This window comes from Gamsiella multidivaricata, assembly GCF_025024155.1.
Source record: "Gamsiella multidivaricata strain RSA 2152 chromosome Unknown BC939scaffold_81, whole genome shotgun sequence".
Taxonomy (NCBI): Eukaryota; Fungi; Mortierellomycota; class Mortierellomycetes; order Mortierellales; family Mortierellaceae; genus Gamsiella; species Gamsiella multidivaricata.
The window spans coordinates 109,241-132,023 of record NW_026251789.1 but is presented as its reverse complement, the minus strand read 5'-3'; the positions used below and the strand labels follow the sequence as shown (position 1 = coordinate 132,023).

Here is a 22,783-nt window from a genome sequence, read left to right as displayed (position 1 = left end):
CAGTGCTTCCTTCTTCAACAACATACTTCACTCTCCTTACTTTTTATTCTTCATACAACATGGCCTACACACCTCAATGGCTCGCAACCATTGTCCTTGTATCGCTGGTCTTGATTCTCAGCTCTCCTGGACAAACCGCCGCCTTCGTCCTTCCCAAGCAGTACCCGTGGTTCAAGCAATCTGACTTGCACTCCCATGGCTGCGCACACCCCAACAGCAGGATCACCATGGCACGGGACTTTCCTCCTTTGAAGAACGACCTCCTCCTAAGAGCTGCTCGTGGTGAAAAGACTGAGCGAGTACCCGTCTGGGTCATGCGTCAGGCCGGCCGCTATCTTCCTGGTGAGCACTTGTGTCTACTTGAATGAGCGCCTCGAGATTCAAATTTACGAATGGGTGAATGAAAGCCATGGGGATCAACTTTGTGGCGGATCTCTTTGGGCGCGCCCCAGTCAGCTTTCCACGAAGAGCAAGAAAGATTTTCACTCAAACTGTCTTGTTCTTATTGGCCAATAGAGTTCCGCAAGGTCCGCGAACACCACGACTTTTTCGAGATCTGCAGGACCCCCGAACTGGCCGCCAAAGTGACCCTCCAACCCATCGAACGTTACGAAGGTCTCCTTGATGCAGCCATCATCTTTTCGGATATCCTGGTAATCCCTCAAGCGATGGGTCTGCAGGTCGACATGGTGCCTGGCAAGGGTCCCCAGGTGCCGAACCCGTTAGTGACGCCCGAGGATATGAGACGGTTGAGAAAGAAGGTGGATGTGCACCAGGAACTTGGGTATGCGTTTGATGCGATTACGCTGACGAGACATAGGTTGGAGGGACGGGTGCCTCTCATTGGATTTGTTGGCGGACCTTGGACTTTGATGGTAAGAGAGAGATCTTTGTTGGTCTTATTTATTTGGCGCGAAGTCGCACAAATGCATTCGGCTAGATGTTGTACTAATGCGATGGCATTCTGGGTATAACATGCTGTTTAGTCATATATGGTGGAGGGCGGTAGCAGTAAGCAGTGGGCGAGGGTCAAGTCTTGGATCTTCCAGTACCCGGAGGAGAGCCACGTTTTGTTGCAGAGAATCACAGATGTTTGTGTTGATTTCCTTGTTGGCCAGGTCCACGCCGGTGCTCAGGTAAAAAAAAAAAAAAAAAAAAAAAAACTACAATCTGCTTCATATATTACAGAAAATATGCCTTCACTTTACTCATTAACACTTGCTTTTCCATACTATGGGTCATTACAGATGCTGCAAGTGTTCGAATCGTGGGCTGGAGAGTTAAGCCCCCAGGACTTTGAACAGTTTTCCCTTCCATATCTCAAACAAATCGCCCAGCGCGTCAAATCCGAACTCGACATCAACGATGCCGCCGTGCCCATGACAGTCTTTGCGAAGGGCGCCTGGTACGCCATCGAGTCGCTCTCCGACATTGGATACGACACCATCTCCTTGGACTGGACTGTGAGTCCCAGCTATGCAAGGACTGTGACAAAGGGACGAGTGACGTTGCAGGGCAATTTGGATCCGGGCGTGTTGTTGGGTGGCGAGGAGGCAATTGAGAGGGAGACCGAGAGGATGGTGAGGGAGTTTGGAAGTTCAAGAAGGTATATTGCGAATTTGGGGCATGGGATTATGCAGCAGGTTCCAGTTGAGGCCATGGAGGTGTTCTTGAAGACGGTTCATCGTGTTGGACGTGAGATCGCGGCCAAAGAGGAGGAGGCATAGATGTGAGCGAGAGAGAGTGAGTGCGTATGTGTGAAGACAAAGCAGCGGCGTCTGTCTGTATATAGCCACAATAGTGCATCGTGCGAACTACAAAAAATAAAGAGACAAAGACGAAGGACGCGTTTTGCAAATGCGTCGTGTACGTAGGAAGTGTTATTGCGGACCAAAGAAAGGGAGGAGGAGGGCGGTGCTTAGATAGTCTACGCATGGGCTGTAGGCCATGGACTACGTGCACCATGTGGGCCAGGCACTCTGGGCTGGTTGGCTGTCCTGCGCCCACAGAATTAGACATGTGTCTGGAGATAAAAATACCACCGAGGCACACGAAGACGACAAAGACGACAAAGATGAGGATGGGCTGGAGATGATGGTGGTCTGGGAGCCGCCCCGATGCACTCACCTCTCCCTCTTCTTCCTCCCCTCCACTCCACCCGCACTTCGTCTTCCAAGAGCGCCCCAGCCTAGCTCCAAACGAAACGCGCATCCAACACTCATCGCTGGGCGTACCCCCCTACCTCGTCTTCACTGCCCGTTCCTCACTTCACCTCCGCACTACTCCTCCGTCCCTCCCGATTCCCTCTCTGCCTCCTCTTCAGCTGAACAACCGCCGCCGCAGTCCTCTGAGCTCCGAACTTCTGCAGACTAAAAAGGACCCTGCACCACGATATAATACTCCGCCCGCAACATCTGGACCAAAATGGCGCGTGGATACTTTGAGTTGCACGACGACCCCAATGACGAACAAAAGCACCCACAACCAAGGCACAGCAACAAGCGCGACCACAGCCACGAAGGCGATGTGGAGCTCGATGATCTCTTCTTGACCAACCCACAGACAGGCCTCTCTCACGAACAAGTCGCAGAACGACTCCAAACGTTTGGACGTAATGAACTGGTCGAGGTCAAGAGAAACCAATTCCTAAAGTTCCTGGGATATTTCATCGGACCTATTGCGTTCTTGATCCAACTCGCTTGCATCATCTCGGCCATTGTTCAGGTACGAAGGATGGAGGATGAAGAATATATTATGCCTTGAACGATTACTGCTACTACTACTACTACTACTACTGCTACTATTATTATTCCTGGGCAGTGCGCATACGTGCCAGCAAAATAACAAATAACAAAATGCAATACGAGTGGGGGGGGGGGAGCAGGTGGAAATTGTTTGTGTTTATTACTTTCTTTGTGATTGATTGGACATCAACGTTGAACGCCCAACTAGAGACCAGTCCATCTCCTTCTTATATACCCTCAGCAACGAGAGCAATCAAAGAAAAACTGGTCGCAAGCGATCGCTCGAACCCAACTTGCCATAAACTGGACAGGACTATCGAGAATGCTATCAAACAATCCCGTCTAACCATCCGGAAAACCAACGACTCTTTGCTCAACATAGGACTGGTTCAACTTTGCCATCATCCTCGGACTCTTGTTCTTAAATGCCATCATCGGCTATGTCGAAGAGGCCCGCGCAGAATCAGCCGTCGAGGCCCTTCGTCAAACCCTGGCTCTCAAGACACGTTGCTGGCGTGAGGGACATCTGCAGGAGATCGATACCTCGGGCCTAGTCCCCGGTGACGTTATTGTGCTGCGACTCGGAGATATCGTCCCCGCGGACGCACGACTCTTGGGAATAGATGCCTCAGGCGCAGACACGGACGGAGACCTCTTAGTGGACCAGTCGGCACTGACAGGAGAGTCCTTGGCGGTGAGGAAGAGGAAGGGTGATGAGGTCTATTCATCCACGGTTGTCAAGCAAGGACAGCAGAGGGCGATTGTAACAAAAACCGGCATCAAGACGTATATCGGCATGGCCGCTCATTTGATTGCCACCACGCAGGTAAAAATTTTATGCATTCGACATTCAGCAGGAACTTTTAACCATTTTGGCTTTATTAACACTTCCTGCTTCTGAAACTGTAGGACGAGGGTCATTTCCAAAAGATTATCAACAGGATCGGCAACTTCCTAATCTTCTTCACCCTTATCCTCGTGGTCTTCATCATTATCTTTCAGTTTATCTCCTTCCGCAACGACCCCATCCGCGGCCAGGTCCTCAAGATCCTCGGACCCGTCCTCATCCTCGCCGTCGCTGCCATCCCTGTCGGACTGCCCACCGTCATGGCGGTCACCATGGCTGTTGGAGCTCGTGGTCTGGCTAAGAAGCAGGTCATTGTCAAGCGTTTGGCCGCTGTTGAGGAAATGTCTTCCCTCTCCGTCCTCTGCTCCGACAAGACCGGTACTTTGACCCTCAACGAACTCACATTTGATGAACCCTACCTTTGCGAGGGCTATTCCTCCAACGACTTGCTATTATATTCGTACCTGGCGTCAGAGTTTGGGGCCAATGATCCAATTGAGATGGCAGTGCGACAGGCTGCAGAGCTGCAGGTGCCTGTGCTGAGGAACAGACCTGAGGAGAACAAGGTTCCTGGATACGAGATTACCCACTTTGTGCCATTCAACCCGAGCGTCAAGTATACCCAGGCGACGGTCAGGGATCTGAAAAACAATACGACGTTCAAAGTGGCGAAGGGTGCACCACAGGTCATCATCAAGTTGGTCGGAACGCATGATGCGGCCGTGAAGGCATACATCGCGATGGCGCAGCGTGGGCTTCGTGCGCTGGGCGTTGCCAGGACGGTCGCTGGAACTGACGATCAGTGGACGCTAGTTGGACTCGCTGCGATGCTGGATCCACCAAGACCGGACTCTGCGGAGACTATTGAGCGCTGCCACAGGATGGGTATCACGGTCAAGATGGTGACGGGTGACCAGCAGGTGATTGCCAAGGAGGTTGCTAGGCGCCTGGGTATGGAGCGCGTGATCCTAGATGCATCTGTATTGTCGGATCCAACGGTGTCTGAGGAGGTAGCCTCAGAGCGGTTTTATCGCGCAGACGGATTTGCAGAGGTGACGCCGGAGCACAAATTCAGGATCGTGGATGCGCTGCAGAAGCGTGGACTTCTTGTGGGGATGACGGGCGATGGCGTGAATGATGCGCCGGCGCTGAAGAAGGCCAACGTTGGTATTGCGGTCCATGGGTGCACGGATGCAGCGCGTTCTGCTGCAGACATTGTGTTGCTGGCGCCGGGCTTGTCGACGATCATCGAGGGCATATTGGCATCGAGAGCCATCTTCCAACGCATGCGCTCCTATGCCTTATATCGAATCACGTCAACGGTGCACTTTTTGATCTTCTTCTTTGTGGTCGTCCTCATGTACGACTGGACCCTGCCCGCTCGACTCTTGATCCTGATCTGTATCCTGAATGATGCTGCCACCTTGGTTATCGCCGTCGACAATGCCCAGGTCTCTTCCCAGCCGGACAAATGGCGCGTTGGCCAGCTCATCTTCCTCTCTTGCTTCTTAGGAACCCTCTTAACAGCACTTTCGTTCGGACACTTCTACTACTTTTGGAAAATCCACGACTACGAGCCTCATCCAGAGGCTGATGGCAACAACGTCGACCGACGACTCGAGTCCGTCATGTATCTCCATATTTCCTCAGCACCCCATTTCCTGATCTTCTCAACGCGTCTGACGGGCTACTTTTGGCAAAGTATTCCCTCCTTGACCTTCATCGTCGTCATTATCGGCACTCAGGTGATTGCACTCTTCATGGTCATTTTTGGATGGCTCACGCCCGCCATCCCCGCAGGCCAGGCCCTGGCCGTGTTCGCGATCTCGTTCGCATCATGCGTGGTCCTGGATGTGATCAAGGTCCAAGTCTTCAAGCACTGGACCGTTGCAGCTCAGTCCTTGAACTGTGCGCCCTTTGGAGCGAGACGCAAGATGCTGCTGGATCGTAAACGAAATACCGTTCAACAGCAACGCGTCTGGAAGAGCATCAACAAGGCCCACGGGATCGTCGCCAAGACCAGGGTCCTGCTGGCCCTCCGCGGCGCCGGCAGCACGATCCCTCAATCGATGCATAATGTCGACTGGGATCGTCATGCTGCCGATGTTGAGTACTAGACACCTTCCCCTCTTTCCTCTCTCCCGTCCCCTCCCTCTCTCTCTCTCTCTCTCTCTCTCTCTCTCTCTCTTCATTCCGTTGTACCTAGCTCATACCCCAACCTCCTCTTCAAACCCCGCCCCCACACTTGACTATATAGTTTTATATCTTACCCTTTACATACAGCCTGTAGTTATTACAATACAATATCCATGCATCGGCTATGCCTATAATTTCCATGATAACATCTGTATATTGACGACTCTAAGTACTAGAAACATTGATTCCCTTCAATTTGGCCACCCACTCCAATACCCTCTGCTCCAGCTCCAGCTGTCCAGCTATATCTTCTTCTGCAATCACTAACACCGAGGGCATGACAGGTGCTCCTGAGATCACCAGCGACACCTGCTGCGGATCTACCACAGCAGAAGACCTTTTCGACCTCGAACCGGATTCCTCCAGAGTGCGATCATATTCCTCCCTCTGCTGCTGTACCTGCTGCAAAGCCATCAAGAGTCCTGCTTCAGTCAGTCGCAACGCCTTGATCAAAGCCCGGATACTCGATGTAGGTTCAATCGCCAAGGATCCCAAGCAGGTGTCGACAAAGTATCCAAGATCCATCTCCAGTTGCTTGCTACCGGCATCAGACAATCGTGTCAAGTAACGTCGCTCCTTAGAAGCAGCACCCGTAACGCCAACTTGGCCACTAGACAATGACCCCGCGAATCGACTGAGTTGGTTCGAAGGAGATGTATTGGCTGCCTGAGATGCCGCTGTGGCCGAGTCCTTGGTGTGTCCCAAATTTGGGTTATATAACCGCTCGATAATAGTATGCATAGCAGCCCTCGACAGAGATGTAATCCACCGATGCATCACTGCCAGGTCGTCTTCTTCCGCCATCTCCTCCTCAGATTCCTTCGACTCTTCCGAAAATGTCAAGTCAGCCTCACCAACGCCCAAATCCTTCTCTGTGTCCCTTCCTACAATATCCACATCCGCGTCCGTAGACATACCCGATGTTTGCTCTGCCGACTCTTGTTGGTCCTGCTGCTGCTGTTGCTGTTGCTGTGCCAGATCGAACGGCTTGTCCGCATAAGGTAATGAATGGATCCCGAAACGAAGTCCAACGTCTCCTTCATACATTCCAAACGTAAGCGGTAATTCCAAAAGCTGCCTCAATAGCTCCTCCATATAATCACTTGGACTCGACCTAAACCTTATTACATCCGTGCGGGTGCCGCCCATAGTACTCTGATGAACTCTTCGGGCGCCCTTCGCGTCGTCGCTCTGGTTTGGCTGATCGATCCCCTCAGTCCAGCATGGAAGCAACGCAATATCCGCGAGAGGTCGTACCAAGGGGATATACACAGAGTCGAAAATAAACCGCTGACAGAGCCTTGTGAGTTGAACCGCGCGCTGATGGCTCTGCAAGAACAGATGATTCGCCTTGGGCTCCAGTCCAAGTTCCATCTCGGCAGAGAGGCGGTCCAAACTCGCCTTCCCATCGCCTGTGAGTCCTGCGCTGGCCGTCTGTTCCTCCTTTGGATCCGATTTCTTGACAATTTCCAAGATCTCCGAAAGACGATAGCTGTTTAGGTTCGATTGCTGAAGAAGTGCAATGGAGGCATTCGGAGGTTGTACGTTCGGCTTCAGACCAGAACTTGAAGATCCGTGCTCCAGTGATGTGGTGGGTGCGTGATGGTGCGATCCTTGAGATGACCGATCTTGAGTCGTTCTGTCGGTCTTGACCAAGTCCTCCACACCGCGAAGGGCCTTCTTCGTCTTAAGATCCAGCTGTTCCAGCTTGAGACAGAACTGCCGGCAAAGGACCATAAGACGAAGGCCCATTTGGAAAAGCCGCTGGTCCTGTTCGTGCACGTCTTCATCCCAGCCTTCAGAATCCTCATCTTCTTCATCCTCCGCAGTCTCATACCTGGTGCTGGGCCTCGAACTTCGGCCTTGATCACCCTGCCTGGCAGTACTATTTCCAGCGTCGTCCGTCTGTAATCCTGATCTCCGGCGGCACTCCATCAGAATCTCGGTGTAGCGATCCATGATGTCTTTGAAAAAACCGTTGAGACCGTCCAAGAGCCCAGACGCACCGAATCCATGTGTCAACCGCATGCACCGTCCAATAGCGCCTTCCGCTAAACTGAATGCCAGCGTGTTGGTGCTTGTCATGATCTTGACCAGGTTTGAGCTGCTTTTAGCAAGTTCCCGACTTTTGGCAAAGTTGTCATGATAAGCCGCCATCGACGGTACGGACTTGGAAAGCAGTGCTTGCAAATGTGCCCCTTCCAGCTTGCCATAATCGCGTTGGTATGCCATGAATGGTTCATACAGAATATAAGCCCACTCGTGCGGCTCCTGAATCGGTCCGAGCTCGAGCGACTCTGGTGCAAGCGATAAGCGCGAGAACTGCATTCCTTTGCCGGCCTTTGAGTTGCTGTCCTGAACAAGAGTACCTGCTCTTGGCCGATTTCCGCTGTGCTCGCGTTGGTTCCCGACCAGTGGCTGCGAGACAATACGCTCCATCCTTGTTCCGAAAGACTCTGTAGCTGCAAAGGCTGCGATTAAGATCGGAAGGCTGCCCTCGTCTCCTTGAGTCTTGCCGATATGTTGGAGGGCTGAATGCATGCTGGGATCAATGTGCGAAAAGATATCCTGCACCAGGCTGTGGATAGTGGCTGATGGGTCTGAGAAGATACTAGTGATCCACGCAAATTCATCATGCAACATGCTCGATGCGTCTGTGTAGAATTTTTGCAATATAGCGACAAAGTCCTTGGAGTCCGCAGCGGAGCCTTGTGGTGATGCAGCAGATCCACCTCTGGTGGTTATGTTCATGGTCTCAGTAAGCCGCCTCCATTGTTCCATCAGGGGCGTACGGCGTTGAGAGATGTAGAATTCCTGGAACTTTTCCTGACGACCGATGAGTGCGAAAACTTTGATAAGGGTCTGGCATGCGGCGGTATCCCTTTGCTCCAATGCCTCCTTAGCCTTACCCATGACCTGTAGCTCCAGTTGGCCCTTGAGCGCCAACAGCAGCGCCATTCGATCTCCCTCGACATTAGTGTTCTTGTAGACGACCAGAGAGCGCTCTGCCTCTGAAAGCCGTGTGGCTGCCCTGGTAAAATCGCCCTTTGCAAAGATGTCGTACGCCTCGGCCTCGAGGTTTCTCCAATTCTCTGCTTCTCTGAGTGCAGCATGCGTAGCCTCCATTCGGGTTTTGACCAGATCGAGATACTTGAGTCGATCTAGGGCTTGGACAGTGTCCGAAGTGTCAACAGTGTTGATGTCGTTCCTGACGAGACGGATGCCCTCCTGCAAGTTCTTTGTCTCCTGTCTCAATTGATCCAGCTCGTGAGTCAATCTGGGGAGCAGCTTGACCATGTCCTGTGTTGTAGTCGCCAGAGCAGCCGAAATTTGGCTGGCGAGGAGGTGCAACTTTGTCAGATGGGTTGTCGCGTACTGCGTCAAGAGGGCGTTCTGGCTTTTGGCGTCGCTGGTGATTGTCGACTGCTGTTGCTGTTGTCGCTGCTGGCTGCCCGGTGGTGTTGGAATGGTTGAAGAGATTCTTCCCAGTGTCTCCTCGTCAGTGTGTGCCTTGGCATCATCTATTGAAGAATAGAGCAAGCACTTGACTCAGAATGTGGTGCTTGCGCCGTCGGGGCGTATAATTCACACAAAGTCAGTGATCCTTACCGAGGACAGGGTCGAGTGCAGGTGTCTGTAAGAGGTCGAGGGAGGCGTCCAACGAGGCCTCTGCGCCATCAAGAGATGCTGACGAAACAGAAGTCTTTAACGCACCGCCCCTGGTTCCATTGCTAAGGGTCGACGTGGTCGCGTTGGTCGAAGGTATGGTCGCGTCTTGGTAGCGCGGGGCTGCATCGAGCAGGGAATTGATCCATGCCTTGACATCAAAATCTGGTGCTGTGAACGCGGGATCGACCGCGGGTCCTGGTCCCTGGGCTGGAGCACCAGACAGCTGGGAGTGAGCTGGTGGCCGAGCCATGGAAGGCATTGGATGTGTGTGTGTGGTGAGCGAGGCAAGGGATGATGGAGAATGTTGGTCAACTTCTGTGCAAAGAACGTTGAGCCCCCGATTAAGCCAAACGAACCTCCTTCCTTCCGCTCTCACGCCAACAATCAGCAACTTGCTTGCAATGTCGACGAGCCTTCTTCTCAGTGCCGTGGTGGTGCTTCCTATTCTCATCGGCACCCTTGCTTCACGTTCTAGAGGCCCCGCCAGGACAACCCGCATCCCCATCTCACAGGAACGTGTTGTGATCATTGGCGCTAGCTCTGGAATCGGTTCAGAACTCGCCCGTATCTACGCCCGACGCCAGGCACATGTCGTGGTGGTCGCTCGCAGGCTGGAACTTCTTCAGCAGCTCGTGCAGGAACTTAGTCCGACCGCAGGATCGATTCATGCTGTCCAGGGGGATGTTACCTCGCCCGAGGATGTTCGCAGAGTGACCATTGAGTCTCTGAGGGCGCTTCAGGGCGGCATTGATACGTTGATCATCTGCGCTGGTGTCATCTCAGTCCTTCCTTTTGAAGAGCTCGCAGGAATAGACCCCGCAAAGGCGGCTGACACCGCAGAAACCTCAGAGTTGGATTTCAACCACTTATTACCCATGAGTTCTCGAGCTGCATTGGATGCCTCCATCAAGATCATGAATGTCAACTATCACGCGCCATTGAACCTCGCCGGTCATTTTCTACCTGCCCTGGCAAGGACCAGCGCTGCCGGTAATCTCATCGTTGTGTCCTCAATGGCAGGCAAGGTCGGCGCACCGACTCGATCTATCTACTGTGCCAGTAAGCACGCCGCACAAGGGTTCTTTGAGTCGTTGGGTATGGAAGTGGAGAGGACCGGAGTCCACGTCGGGATTGTATCTCCAGGAACAGTGATCACAGACATTCGCCAGTCGGCAGTGGACCTGCCAAAGACTGAGTCATCGTCATCATCATCAACTGAACCCAGGAAGATTGCAGGGACCAAAAAGGGCGCCATGACAGCAAAGGCTTGTGCAGAGGGTATCATCAAGGGTTCTGATCTACGCCAGCACGACGTGATCATGCCTTGGTTCTACCGCGCGAGTCTTGCGCTCAAGTTGGTCGCCCCGGGCCTTGTCCGATGGTTGGCCAAGAAGAAGTATGGATACCTGTAACACAACAGAACAGCGCTTTTTTTTTTCTTTTTTTTTTTTATTGTAAAATAAAACGTTCTGCGTTACTGTTTTAAAAGCCTTTCGTACTTTGCGCTGGAGACGTCCTGCTACTTAGCTGTAGGCGTCTCTTCTAGGAACAGCACTCCACTCAAACTCCCCCTACCATTATAGTCAAATACCTCTTCAGGATCCTGACACACTAAAAACAACTAATGGAATGTGCAAAAGGTCTTGGCCTCCTCCAACCGAAATATACATAAACTTGACTACAGTAGTCAGTTTGCACAGACCATTTCGCGCCAATAAGGTTTCAATCTCAAAGCGCGCTTATTCAGTGGTGGTTCTATTTGTGTTATGAAGCAGGCGATACGGCCGAGTCGACTCTATGGTTGTCTATAATTACGCGTCCAACCCGGACCTCCTTGACGATCTTGCACCCCGTCACTGAAGCGTCCTCGGCAATAACCTTGGACCCCACACGCTGACTAGGGGCTGCGGGTTCGAAATCGCTCTCATCCAACTTCTGATCAGGTGGGCGTGCAGTTGGGTGGCAGTTGTCAATCTGTTTGAACCACTCGCTGTCGAGGACATGGGTTGCCTGCCATCGCTTCCTAGTGTCTGGCTCCAACAGATTTTCAACCACGTTGGCGATATGTGTCGGCCAGGAGAGCGAAATGTGGGAGGCTTGCTCCAGCGCTGTCAGGTTGATATGTGGAGGCACATGCTCAGTGGGGTCAAGGTTGTGCGACTCCAATAGCCGCTCACGTTTGTAAAGAAATCCACCCCAAACGGGGTCGCCATCCGAAGCTTCGTGCCATGTATAGCGACCGAGTCGCATGCACATGTAGATAATTCCACAAGCCCACATATCCACCTTGCTACAAAGAGCCACAATAGAAAAAAACATCAAAACCACGCGCGTTAATGCTTGCCAGTCCTGCATAAATGCCAATCAATCTTTTTTTTTTTTTGTATGCAGCAATTCCCATGTCCATATCTGGCCATACCGAGCATCGAACGTCTTGTTCGTGAATTCCTCGGGCGCAATAAACGGTCCAGTGCCTCGAATGGAGGCCGATGACCGGACCTTCTTCTCCCAAGGCATCCTAAACACTTCACTGTTCCCGAAATCCGCAATCTTGATACAACCATCGGACGTCAAGAGTAAATTCTCTGGTTTGAGATCCCGGTGGACGACGCCCATCGAGTGCAAGAACGCCACACCATAAACCAGCTGCGAAAAAAAACAGTTGGACTCGGCTTCGCCCAGTGTGTTGGCAGAGGCAATCAGACTGTGCATATCACCGCCCGCACAGTACTCCATGACTTCGCTGTAGGTGTCTCCGTGAATCTGTAGCAGGTCCATAGTCTTAATCACGTTGGTGTGTTTGAGCGAGGAGGCAATACAGAACTCGCTTGTCAGACGGCGCATGTAGAGCTTTAGGGACTCGCCATGGGTGTATTTGAATTCCTAAGTTATTTTGGGGTGGAAAATAAAGGAGGTGGACGACGACCAAACGTTACTACGCAGACAAAAAGGAGCTAGCGCAGATACGGACACATCTAGACATGTCGATAATTCACCTTGACAGCATAGACATGCTCCTCCCCAGTTTCTTGGTTTCGTTTGATGGACAGCCTCACGGTGCCAAACGCGCCTAATCCACAGACAAGAGTTTGACGGACAAAATTCACATGTGGTAAGTACAGAAACCGGCTGAAACCTCGTCCATGACACCATCCTATACACAGCACACAGCCCATCTCTGACTGCGCGCGAGCGCGCTGCGTGTGCGATCGGTCTGTCTGAAGGTGGAATTCGGAATCCGATGCGCCGTTACCTTTCCCAACGACCTGCTGCAGTTCGCCATATTTCTGCACAAAGTCCTCTTTGACGGACGATCGCCTCCGAACACTGGTATGGAGGCTGACGATCTGGTCTGTATCGAGGTCATGGTACTTTTCGTTCAGGAGTGATAGTGGATGTTCGAGGACTTCGGGTTTAAGTTGGTGAGGCCTTCCTGAACTTGGACTTGAACCTGAGGGCTGGTGAGGAGGTGGATGTGGCATTGCACCGACTCCATGGTCCTCCTTCATACTATGGTCTCGCTTGCCATCCAGGAGCTCTCGTAGGCGTCTGACTTGGTTCGACAGAAACTGTTGTCTCTTTGGGGCAGATAGATGATGCCGATGGCTGCCATTGGGCAGTTTCTCAAACCGAATCTTGCTTTCAATCATCGAGGTTGCAGAGGATGGAGCAGTATCGGAAGAAGCGATTGACCAGCTGGAGGGCGATGCTGAAGATGGGCCTGCAGACGAGTGGCATTCCGCGGATGAAGGGATCTCTGTCAAGAGCTGAGAACGGCAGATGCTGCGTTTTCTTGTAGGAGCAGAGGGCGTGACGGAGGACCGCAAACGATGTGGTAGCCCCGGTCGCTGAGGATGGTGCTGATCGGATTGGTCCGTGCGCTGTGGAAATGGCTGTCGCGAAGTCGCTTCCGACGCGGACTGGGGACTCCGCTTTGGAAGCAGAGTCGGGTCCCTGTTTAGGTGGTCATCTGCCGTGGGGAGTGGGGATGGATAAGGGGGTGTGATTGTGGAGGCGGGAGTCGAAGCAAAGGACGAGGACGACGAGGACGACCGTAGGAGTGATATCGATGGTGAGGAGGGTACCAATGTGGCCTGGCGGTCCTCAAAGGACAGATAGTCTGGAGTGTGCTGCTCACTCTGGAGCTGTATGGCATCATCTACAGGTTCTGATGCTGGTGACGATGGTGATGACGACGGTGCCTTGGCTGATATTGCTGTTGATGTCATTGATGCTGCTGTTGCTATTGTCGTTGTTGCTGTGGTGGTGGTTGAGTCCAGTGAGAGCTGGTCCACTGGGACCAGGGTGTTGGGGTGGTTGGTATGTGGAGGTGGTGTCTGCTCCTGCGAGGGAAACAGAAACCAATTGGCGGATGTACTGCTATCCATCAAACCGTTTCTGTAGTGCAGAGTGTATGGGGAAAGTGCAGGGATGGAGTAGGACACAGAGTGCTGTGCCAAGGTGGGTTCAATTGAAAAGCGTGCCAGGGGGTGAGATAGGGTGCAGATTTCTCCTATCCTATGTTGCGCTGTACACTGGCGCACCACATAAAAAAGAAAAAGAAGACTGGATCAGCTGACGAATGAGAAGAGGGGAATGAGAATGAGGGAGGATTGAGATCAAAGGAAGGATGCAAAGAAGGAGGGGGGCCACAAAAGACAGGAAAGCGAAAGCGAAAGCGAAAATGCCGAAAGCGAAAATGCCGCTGAGAGAGGAGCTCAAGTGAGTATTGCACGTATGGAACGCACGCACGCTTCCAACACTTCCGCTCCCTTGCTGCACTTGCAACTGGGCAAAGTGCATTTCGGTGGCAAAAGTGTTCAAACTGCGCGTGCGCAGAACGACATTCGACCCATATATACCACTGACTCAAACCACACCTCGACCACCTTCCTTTTGTTCATCCCGTCTTTCTTTGTTTCCGAACCCATCCCCCTTCAAAGCGACTCTCCATTCTCTCAATCGACTCATTCCACCCTACAACAGTACCCTCATTAACCCTCCCTCCCCCCAATGGATGGTCAGCAACACTCTCAGGATACCACTGTCAAGACAGAACCTCCTCTGGAGGAAGTCGAGACCATGACACAGTCCAATCCAACCTCAGAAGACCAGGTCGCAGGGGACCTCGATTCCTTGCTCGGGGTCGGCATGGTCAACCAGGATGACTTGGAAAGGGATATCATGGCCAAGGTACTTCATCACAGCAGAAACCACTAGCATCCGTTGTCTAATCAGTGCGTCATATCGATTGACTTTGAAATATTCTTACTTTGATTGTAGGCCAGCAAGGCCCTCGATGCGAAGGACAACGAACTGGACAAAAAGCGATTGGAAAAGACCCTCAAGAATGCAAAGCACGTCAGCTCAACGCAGAATCCGCGCTTAATCCGTCCATCGTCAATGACTGGCACTGTCGACCCTATCCTAACCTGCTTGCACCTAACTCAACAGTAAAGTTCGCTTAGAGATCAAGAAACTGGAGGGAAATCGCAAGAAGCTGGACCGGAGTTCCTTTGCATTATCCAATTTGGAGGAGCGTCTAGGCGAGTTGGTAGGGGCATATTCACCAAGCTCTCGTTGGGAGATGGACCGTACAATACTCTAGCTTACGCGCATTGGCAACCCCTTACTATAGAATGAGGAACTCGCACAGGCTGAAAAGGATGAACAGGATATCAAAGATCGAATCCGTGGGCGAAGGAATGGAGCTCCTCTATCAAGTAAGCATACGATCACTTGTCTGGTTCACGGCAGAGAGCAGTCGCGATGGCCATTAACCGTATATCTTGCTCATTCTTTCCTTCCTCGTAATTTATCCAGCTTCATCGACATCTACATCTTCTGGACAGCAGGATGGCGAATCTCATCGAGAGTATTTGATCAGGACCGGAAAGATCACACCGTTTGCTGCTGTGTCAGGCCTTGAAAAGTCAAAGCAGGATGCACCTTCAGGATTCACAATGGCAGGTCCCTCAACCACAGACCAGTCTCCAAAGTCACACGTCCACCTACCACGACCATCATGGAGTTTGATCGGTAAGGAATCGAAGGCAAAGAATCAAAAAGAAACCTCACGGAGCAGTAATGCTCCTGCAGAGCGGTCCAGTATGAGGAAAGCGCGGAACAAGATCGCTTCCAGGATAGATCGCGACGATGATGATGATTTTAATGACAGTGTCAACGGTGACGACGACTATAATGATTCGGATGCGCTCGATCCAGACTTTGTGAATCCGGAAGGAGCTGATAGCGAAGTTGACTCAAAGGACGACAGAGCTTACTCAGATATTCCAGAGACTTCTGAGGATGATGACTTCAAATCAGTGGATCAGCTGCTGGATGAAAAGTCGTTGAAAAAAAGAACTAAAGGAGGGACGGCTTACAAGTTCTTGTGCGAAGATGACGGGGATGAGATGCATTACCAGAAGCGTCTGTCCGACTGGGCACAGAAAAGGAGGCACCTCCGCTGGAGAGTGAACCACGTAAGTGGCAACGGTAGTGTTTTGCAGGTATCTTTGAAGAGTGTGAATAAAATCTCATGTGTATATATGAACTTTTTGTAATTAGCCGGACGCGTCCATGGAGACCGACTTGAGCGAAAGTTGGGAGAATCCAGAACAAAAGCTGGACCCAGCCATCGAGATGTATAATCCACACCCGAATATGCCCGACGCGGAACTGGAGGGTGGTTACAAAATTCCAGGAGATATTTACTCCAACCTATTTGACTATCAAAAGACTTGCACGCAATGGCTCTGGGAACTGCACTGTCAAGGTGCCGGTGGGATCATTGGTGACGAAATGGTGAGCCATCAAGCTTGGCTGGACTCTAGCAACCTATGAAGTGCGGTTCTGTAATGGTGAGCTTTATTCCTGACATGCGGAGCAAATTATTTTTATTGCTTTTATTTTTAGGGTCTTGGCAAGACGATCCAAATCATCTCGTTTCTGGCAGGCCTTCTTTACAGCGGAAAGTTGGACGCTCCTATCATCATTGTCTGTCCAGCAACACTATTGAAACAATGGGTTAAGGAGTTTCACCGGTGGTGGCCTCCGATGCGTGTGGCCATCCTTCACTCGAGCGGAAGTGGTATGCACAGCAAGGTTGAAGCCGAGGAAGACCTGGACGCCGATTCTTTTTCAGATGGATACAGCAGCGGCGGTCTGAGGAAGAAGCGAAAGGCTAAGAAGCGTTTCGGAGGCGGACCAAGGCGAGGAAGGACGGCAGCAGAGGCTGAAGAAAGGACAGTGGCAGACGACATTGTGGACCGGATCAGCGCCAAGGGACATGTTATCGTTACGACCTATGCAGGTCTTCGTATCCATTCCTCGCGGCTTCTTCGAAAGAACTGGTCATACATTGTGCTGGATGAGGGTCACAAGATCAGGAACCCCGATGCGGACATCACGTTGACGTGCAAGCAATTCAGGACACCGCATCGCATCATTCTATCCGGTACCCCTATTCAAAACAACTTGAACGAGCTCTGGTCCCTCTTCGACTTTGTGTTCCCTGGACGACTGGGTACTTTGCCTGTGTTCCAGTCTCAGTTTGCAATCCCCATCAACCTTGGCGGATATGCAAATGCCAGCAACATTCAAGTACAGACAGCATACAAGTGCGCCTGCGTGCTGAGAGACCTGATCAGCCCGTATCTTCTCAGGCGAATGAAGGCCGACGTCGCATCCGATATGCCCAAGAAATCAGAGCAGGTCCTATTCTGCAAACTGACTCCGCCCCAGCGCGCAGCATACGAGAAATTTATAAAGTCGGACGAGCTAACATCGATCATGGAAGGGAAGCGACATGCCCTTTATGGAATCGACCTCGTGCGCAAGATCTGCAACCACGCCGATATCTTGGGCCGCGAACATCATAAGGACGATCCCGGTTACGGCGACTACAAGAAGAGCGGCAAGATGGTGGTCGTGAAGGCACTTTTGCAGATGTGGCAAAAGGAGAAGCATCGCGTGCTTCTGTTCTCTCAGACGCGAACCATGCTTGACATCCTGGAAAAGTTCATCAAGAGCGAGGGTTATGTCTACAGGCGTATGGATGGCATGACACCGATCCAGAACCGAATGGGACTCGTGGACGAGTATAATGCGAGGGATGACATTTATGTATTCCTGCTGACGACCAAGGTTGGAGGACTGGGAGTCAATCTGACAGGAGCGGACCGTGTTATTATCTTTGACCCAGACTGGAACCCGTCGACGGACATTCAGGCACGAGAGCGAGCATGGCGACTTGGACAGACGAGGGCTGTGACTATCTACCGCCTCATGACATCTGGAACGATCGAGGAAAAGATCTATCATCGCCAGATCTTCAAGCAGTTCCTGACAAACAAGATCCTTAAGGACCCCAAGCAGCGGCGATTCTTCAAGAGTCATGATATGGCTGATCTGTTTTCGCTTGAAGGCGAGAATGCAGTTGGTACAGAGACAGGTGGGATATTCCAGGGGTCTGAAGTGTCTATCAAGACCAAACCGTCCAAAGGCAAAGGACGGTCCAAACGAGGCGGCGATAGCCTGGATGAGCTTTCGAGACTGGACGGTGTTCGCAAAGTCGAGAAGTTGTGAGTGATGTGCTTGATGTGCTTGATGTACCTGTTGTTGTTTTTTTTATTGAGCGCGTTTTACTAATTCTACACGGAATTATTTCTGTAGCAACGTACCACGCGAGTCCAGCTCCCTTCCAGGCGGCGTGAAGGGCGAGGAGGACGAAGAGCTGAACTTCAGGCCGAACAAGGATTCAGCTGGAGAGACTTCTCATGAGGGCTCTGAGGTTAATATTCTTGCCAGCCTTTTCGAGTCTTCGGGCGTTCACAGTGCACTCAAGCACGATGAGATCATGGACGCTGCGAAACAAGAAAATTTGATCGTGGAGCGAGAAGGTATAGACCACTTCTCTTACATTATGACGCGCTGCAGCATGAAGAATGTTTCTGACACGTATAAACATATATTTTTCTGTGATATCGATTAGCGACAAGAGTCGCGGAGCGCGCAATGGCGGCACTCAAAGAATCGAGAAAGCGACGCCGGCGACAGGACCTCGATGTGCCGACTTGGACTGGCAAGTCTGGATCTGCTGGTGCACCAAAGACGTTTTTGATGCATCAGCAGTCGTCATCCTCAGCAGTATCGTCGACACCCAAGCCGAGGTTTGGAACGGCCAATACGTTTAATCCAAGTGTCGCCGCTGCATTGAATAATGGTAATAACGGCAGCTTATTAAAGTTTGGTCGAGGAGCTGCGGGAACGACAGACACAAGCCGACCTCAATCTGGATTTGGAGCATCATCTTTAGATGCGGCCAGCTCATCGTCTTTACTGGCGGGCATGATGGAGCGCAAGCGATTGGAACAGGAGAGTTCAAGTGCTGTGAGTACGAGCTCGCGATCGTCCTCGCGCGATTCCTCTCCCACGATTTCTGACGCATTTGTTGCAACGTCTGTTCTTCAGGACGGAACGCGCGAGAATTTGATCATGAAGATCCGGGACTACATGTTGGACCATGGCGGACGCGTTCGATCTGCAGATTTGGTGGCGCATTTTCAACACCAACTAGCAGAAATCGAGCAGATCGTATTTAAAAAGATGCTAAGGGGCATTGCAGTCTTTGAGAGATCGGTGACCGATGGTCAAGGATGGTGGAAACTCAAGCCTGACTACTATTAAATACTATTTTACTCAATGTAGAGGGTGATCATCTCTTTTTTTTATTTATGATGATAGAAATAAAAAATGTACAAAGGATAAAAATATACCTGAGGACTGATTCCTGGACAGTACAAGGAAGGGGATGGAGTGGATGGTTGGATAATCATTGCATTGTGTTGTCAAAAGAGTTGGGATTGGCAAGAACAAAGAAAGAATGCCAGCGCTTTTCGGTTATTGTACAATGACGGTGAGGGTGAAGAGAGAGCGAGAAGAAAAAAGAGAAGTGGCTGTTTTATGCGCCCTTGCCACCGCCGAGGAAACTCGTCAGCCCACCGGGGACACCATTGAGGATGTCCTCGATGTTGGGGGGACAAGCAAGGTTGACGTGCTGGTTCTTGATGGTGGGACTGATGGAGATGAGGAGGATACGGATGGTGAGCTTGAGGTCGTAGTTGATGGTCAGCTGTGTCGCGGCTGAGCCGAGGACTCCGCATCTGCTGAGGATGTCCTTGACGACGGTGAAGCCCGCATCCTGAGATCCCTGGTAGCTGGCGGCGATGGGGAACTGGATGGTCTTGTTCGAATGACTGGGGAAGTCGACCTGGGTCAGATTTCCTCCTCCAATGGGTGGAGCATAGTTCGGGTAGTAGGCCTATTAAAAAAAAAAAATGGTGTTCGTTGGTCAGTCAAGGTGTTCACCCCAGACCTTGCGCCGTTGAGCTTGGCACCGCCACTGGGCTCCAATGCATCACTTCAAAAGATCCACAAAGACAAAAAAAGACATTCAAAAATGAGATGACAACAGCCTTTTTTTTTTTTTTTTTCATCCCTGATAAATTGAATGAAAGTTGTTACGTTGCGCCCATCCATCCGACCCCCCACCCTTTACCCGTACAACCCAAGCATTCTTAAGATAGATGGATAAACAATGGCGGTAATCAAATAAGATGTGAATAGGAGGAGACATACCGTGGCAGTGATGGCCTCAAACTTGAATCCAATGGGGTTGGGGTTGACGACCTGGATGTTGGCGACGAGGTTGACGCCGAGGGTGGTGTTGCCCTGGTTGAAGGCAAACTGGGGCTCGCCCTGCATGCCGAGGTATTCGACCTTGGGCACCTTGAAGACAACAAAGACGACAACAGCCAAGGCGATGATGGCCAGGAAGAGCAACAGGCAGATGCAGCAGGTGACGCGACCACAGGTCGAGCGGATACAGGGGAAGCAGGGGAGGTACTTTGACTTTTCCTTGCCGTACCTGACCCGGGTCACGCCGCTCTTGCTGCGGGTGAGGCCCTCGCTGGTCTCCATGTCCTTGTGGGGCCGCATGGGAGCTGTGTCGTTCGAGAGGGAGGGACGGTCTTCGTCGTAGCCATTGTAGTACTGCTGGTTCGAGTAGGAGTCGCGGTTGTAGCTGTTGTGGCTGTTCTGGTTGTTGCTGGGGAGATGCTGCATTGCATAGGTCTGACCTCCGATGGCGTCTGGTGAGCCGAGCTTCTTTTCTGAGAAGGAGGGGGAGAGGGCGTGTTCCTGAGTGTAGTTGTTGTTGAGGGTGGCGCTGTTGGTGTTGCTCTTGTAGGACGAGGGCATGTAGTCGGGGTTGTAGGGGTTGTCGTAGGGAGACTTCTCGTGGCTGTTGGCGGGGGGGACGGGCTCGTCATCAAAGGGCGAGTCGATGTAGGTGGGGGCGTGGGCGACGTAGGCATTGGCGGAGGAGGGGGAGTTGGTGTAGTGGGGCTTTGTGGGGGCGTAGGTGGTCGAGGGGGCGTAGGCGGCCGAGTGGCCCTGCCTTGGCGAAGTCGAGTTGGTGTTGTAGTAGCTCATGCTGGTGCGATGTGATAGACTATGCGATGCGACGATACGACGATGCGACGATACGACGATACGGTATGCTGGGATGCAGGAGAACGAAGGGGACTGGTGTGGATAGGAATCGAGGGAAGGAAGGGGTGTTCGACAGCGGCCGCGGGGGGGTGTGGTAGCAATTGAAGGGTGGGAGAAGGAGAATGGAGGAAAGAAAGAGAGAAAGAGAGAAAGCGAGAAAGCGAGAACGAGAGAGAGAGCAAGAAGGAGCGAGGGAAAGAGAGTGTCGACGAGTGGAAGAACTGTCGTCGCTCCCAGTGGATGACACCTTTTTTCTTCGTTTTGCAATTTGAAATTTGAAATTCTATTTTTATTTTTCTTTTCTCTCACAAAGGCACAACGGAGAGGGGGACGAGTGAGAAATATAATAAATATCCGCACAGCCCGGGCCAACACTTTTCCTTAACATGCCACCACGCCTTCCCTTCTTACCGACTCTCTCCTCTCCTGCGTCGCTTTATCGCCTTGGACCCAACCCAGGGCAACCACGCTAGTCCGATGGAAATGCTCCGGGAATATCTTGCCCAGGCTCAGCTGCATCAACTAGCCTGGCTATAGCGCGCTCAAAATGCCAAGATGCCTCGCATCACAATGATCAAACCTTCAGTCCACCTTGAGGTTAGAAGAAAAAATTACAGCAGGACTGTAGCAATCTTCCTGATGTTACCGTCTGTTCTCCGCGTTTCGCGAACAGACACCCTGCACCCCAGACCGCGGAGGCGATTTGGAGGTATCAGATTGGTCTGAGCCCTATCTGGAACAGGGCGTTTGTCCTGAGCGTGGCGAAGACTTCGCGCTGCGGCCCTGACACTCAAAAAAAAAAAAAAAAAGTCACACACTTTTCGAAAGCACAACGGCTTTTTTTTTTTTTTGACATTCGACATCCTGCAGATGGTTCGACATTCGACAAAAGAGACCACAACAGCAAAGCAGCGACACACTATATATACGGCGGAAGCGTAGAACAGAAGAACCCAATTGAAACGAGCAAGAAGGCAAACAAACAGCTCCCAAGAAACAGCCAAGGATGGTTCTGTACTTTACATCGAACGGTAAGACCTTGTAGACCGCAATGTCTGGACTGGATCCCGATGAGAGACGAATCACTCAGCGCATCTCCCCTACTCCTTCTTTCAACCTTCAACCTTCAACGGCATAGTCGTAAGCCCATCCGCCCTTATCTACATGGGCAAGGACAAGTTCGAGAACGAAGATTTGATCAAACACGGGTTCGAGGAAGACGTATGGTTTCACGTCGATAAACTGTCCAGTGCGCACGTCTACTTGCGCCTCGGTCCCGGTCAAACATGGGACAATATTCCAGAACCGCTGCTAAATGACCTCGCACAACTGGTCAAGGCTAACTCGATCGAGGGCAACAAAAAAAACAACCTTACGATCATTTACACGCCCTGGTCGAATCTCAAGAAGACAGGAGACATGGATGTTGGTCAGGTCAGCTTCAAGAAGAACAATCTCGTCAAGCGTGTTTATGTTGCCGAGAGGGTAAACGACATTGTCAACCGACTTAACAAGACTAAGGTTGAAAAGTTCCCCGATCTGGCCCAGGAGAAGGCAGATCACGAACGAGCGAGCCGGAGGCAGCAGAAGCAGCTGGAGCAGGAGCGTCAGCAGAAAGAACTCGAACAGGTCCAGAAATTGAAGCAAAAGGCGTCCGAGCGGGGATATGCGTCTATATTTGACAATGTGGATATGAAGGGCGCATCTAACTACAGGAATATGGATCACGATGGCGATGTCGAAGCATTCGAAGAGGATTTTATGTAACGCT

At 51.6% G+C, this 22,783-nt stretch overlaps 7 protein-coding genes across 7 annotated transcripts; 4 read left to right on the top strand and 3 right to left on the bottom strand.

Moving 5' to 3' along the window:
- Positions 1-227: 227 nt before the first annotated feature.
- Positions 228-1,727, top strand: BC939DRAFT_401977 (uroporphyrinogen decarboxylase; the record flags this gene model as incomplete). The annotated part of the gene is made up of 4 exons (XM_051552644.1): positions 228-342; positions 517-875; positions 987-1,136; positions 1,248-1,727. The coding sequence occupies 4 exons, from the start codon at positions 228-230 to the stop codon at positions 1,725-1,727; spliced, it is 1,104 nt and encodes a 367-aa protein (XP_051408084.1).
- Positions 1,728-5,923: 4,196 nt separating this feature from the next.
- On the bottom strand, positions 5,924-9,811 carry BC939DRAFT_464172 (Golgi complex component 7-domain-containing protein). Its single transcript, XM_051557343.1, has 2 exons — positions 9,397-9,811; positions 5,924-9,308 (listed from the first exon to the last, which is right to left on the bottom strand). Exons 1-2 carry the CDS (start codon positions 9,713-9,715, stop codon positions 5,953-5,955), a joined length of 3,675 nt encoding a protein of 1,224 aa, XP_051408083.1. The 5' UTR covers positions 9,716-9,811; the 3' UTR covers positions 5,924-5,952.
- On the top strand, positions 9,812-10,884 carry BC939DRAFT_464170 (uncharacterized protein). Its single transcript, XM_051557342.1, has one exon. It carries the CDS (start codon positions 9,858-9,860, stop codon positions 10,866-10,868), a length of 1,011 nt encoding a protein of 336 aa, XP_051408082.1. The 5' UTR covers positions 9,812-9,857; the 3' UTR covers positions 10,869-10,884.
- A 336-nt stretch (positions 10,885-11,220) lies between these two features.
- Positions 11,221-13,106, bottom strand: BC939DRAFT_401993 (kinase-like domain-containing protein; the record flags this gene model as incomplete). Its single annotated transcript, XM_051552645.1, has 4 exons — positions 11,221-11,746; positions 11,876-12,339; positions 12,453-12,526; positions 12,710-13,106. 4 exons carry the CDS (start codon positions 13,104-13,106, stop codon positions 11,221-11,223), a joined length of 1,461 nt encoding a protein of 486 aa, XP_051408081.1.
- A 1,363-nt stretch (positions 13,107-14,469) lies between these two features.
- On the top strand, positions 14,470-19,146 carry BC939DRAFT_506899 (SNF2 family N-terminal domain-containing protein; the record flags this gene model as incomplete). Its single annotated transcript, XM_051560843.1, has 9 exons — positions 14,470-14,649; positions 14,740-14,817; positions 14,927-15,010; positions 15,095-15,179; positions 15,280-15,941; positions 16,027-16,263; positions 16,375-18,041; positions 18,133-18,359; positions 18,452-19,146. 9 exons carry the CDS (start codon positions 14,470-14,472, stop codon positions 19,144-19,146), a joined length of 3,915 nt encoding a protein of 1,304 aa, XP_051408080.1.
- Positions 19,147-19,154: 8 nt separating this feature from the next.
- On the bottom strand, positions 19,155-21,222 carry BC939DRAFT_464150 (uncharacterized protein). The gene is made up of 2 exons (XM_051557341.1): positions 20,098-21,222; positions 19,155-19,780 (listed from the first exon to the last, which is right to left on the bottom strand). The coding sequence occupies exons 1-2, from the start codon at positions 20,950-20,952 to the stop codon at positions 19,421-19,423; spliced, it is 1,215 nt and encodes a 404-aa protein (XP_051408079.1). The 5' UTR covers positions 20,953-21,222; the 3' UTR covers positions 19,155-19,420.
- Positions 21,223-22,018: 796 nt separating this feature from the next.
- Positions 22,019-22,620, top strand: BC939DRAFT_379096 (uncharacterized protein; the record flags this gene model as incomplete). The annotated part of the gene is made up of 2 exons (XM_051551724.1): positions 22,019-22,043; positions 22,151-22,620. Coding segments are annotated over 2 exons (495 nt in total), but the record flags the coding sequence as incomplete, so codon positions are not given.
- Between the last annotated feature and the right edge of the window lie 163 nt (positions 22,621-22,783).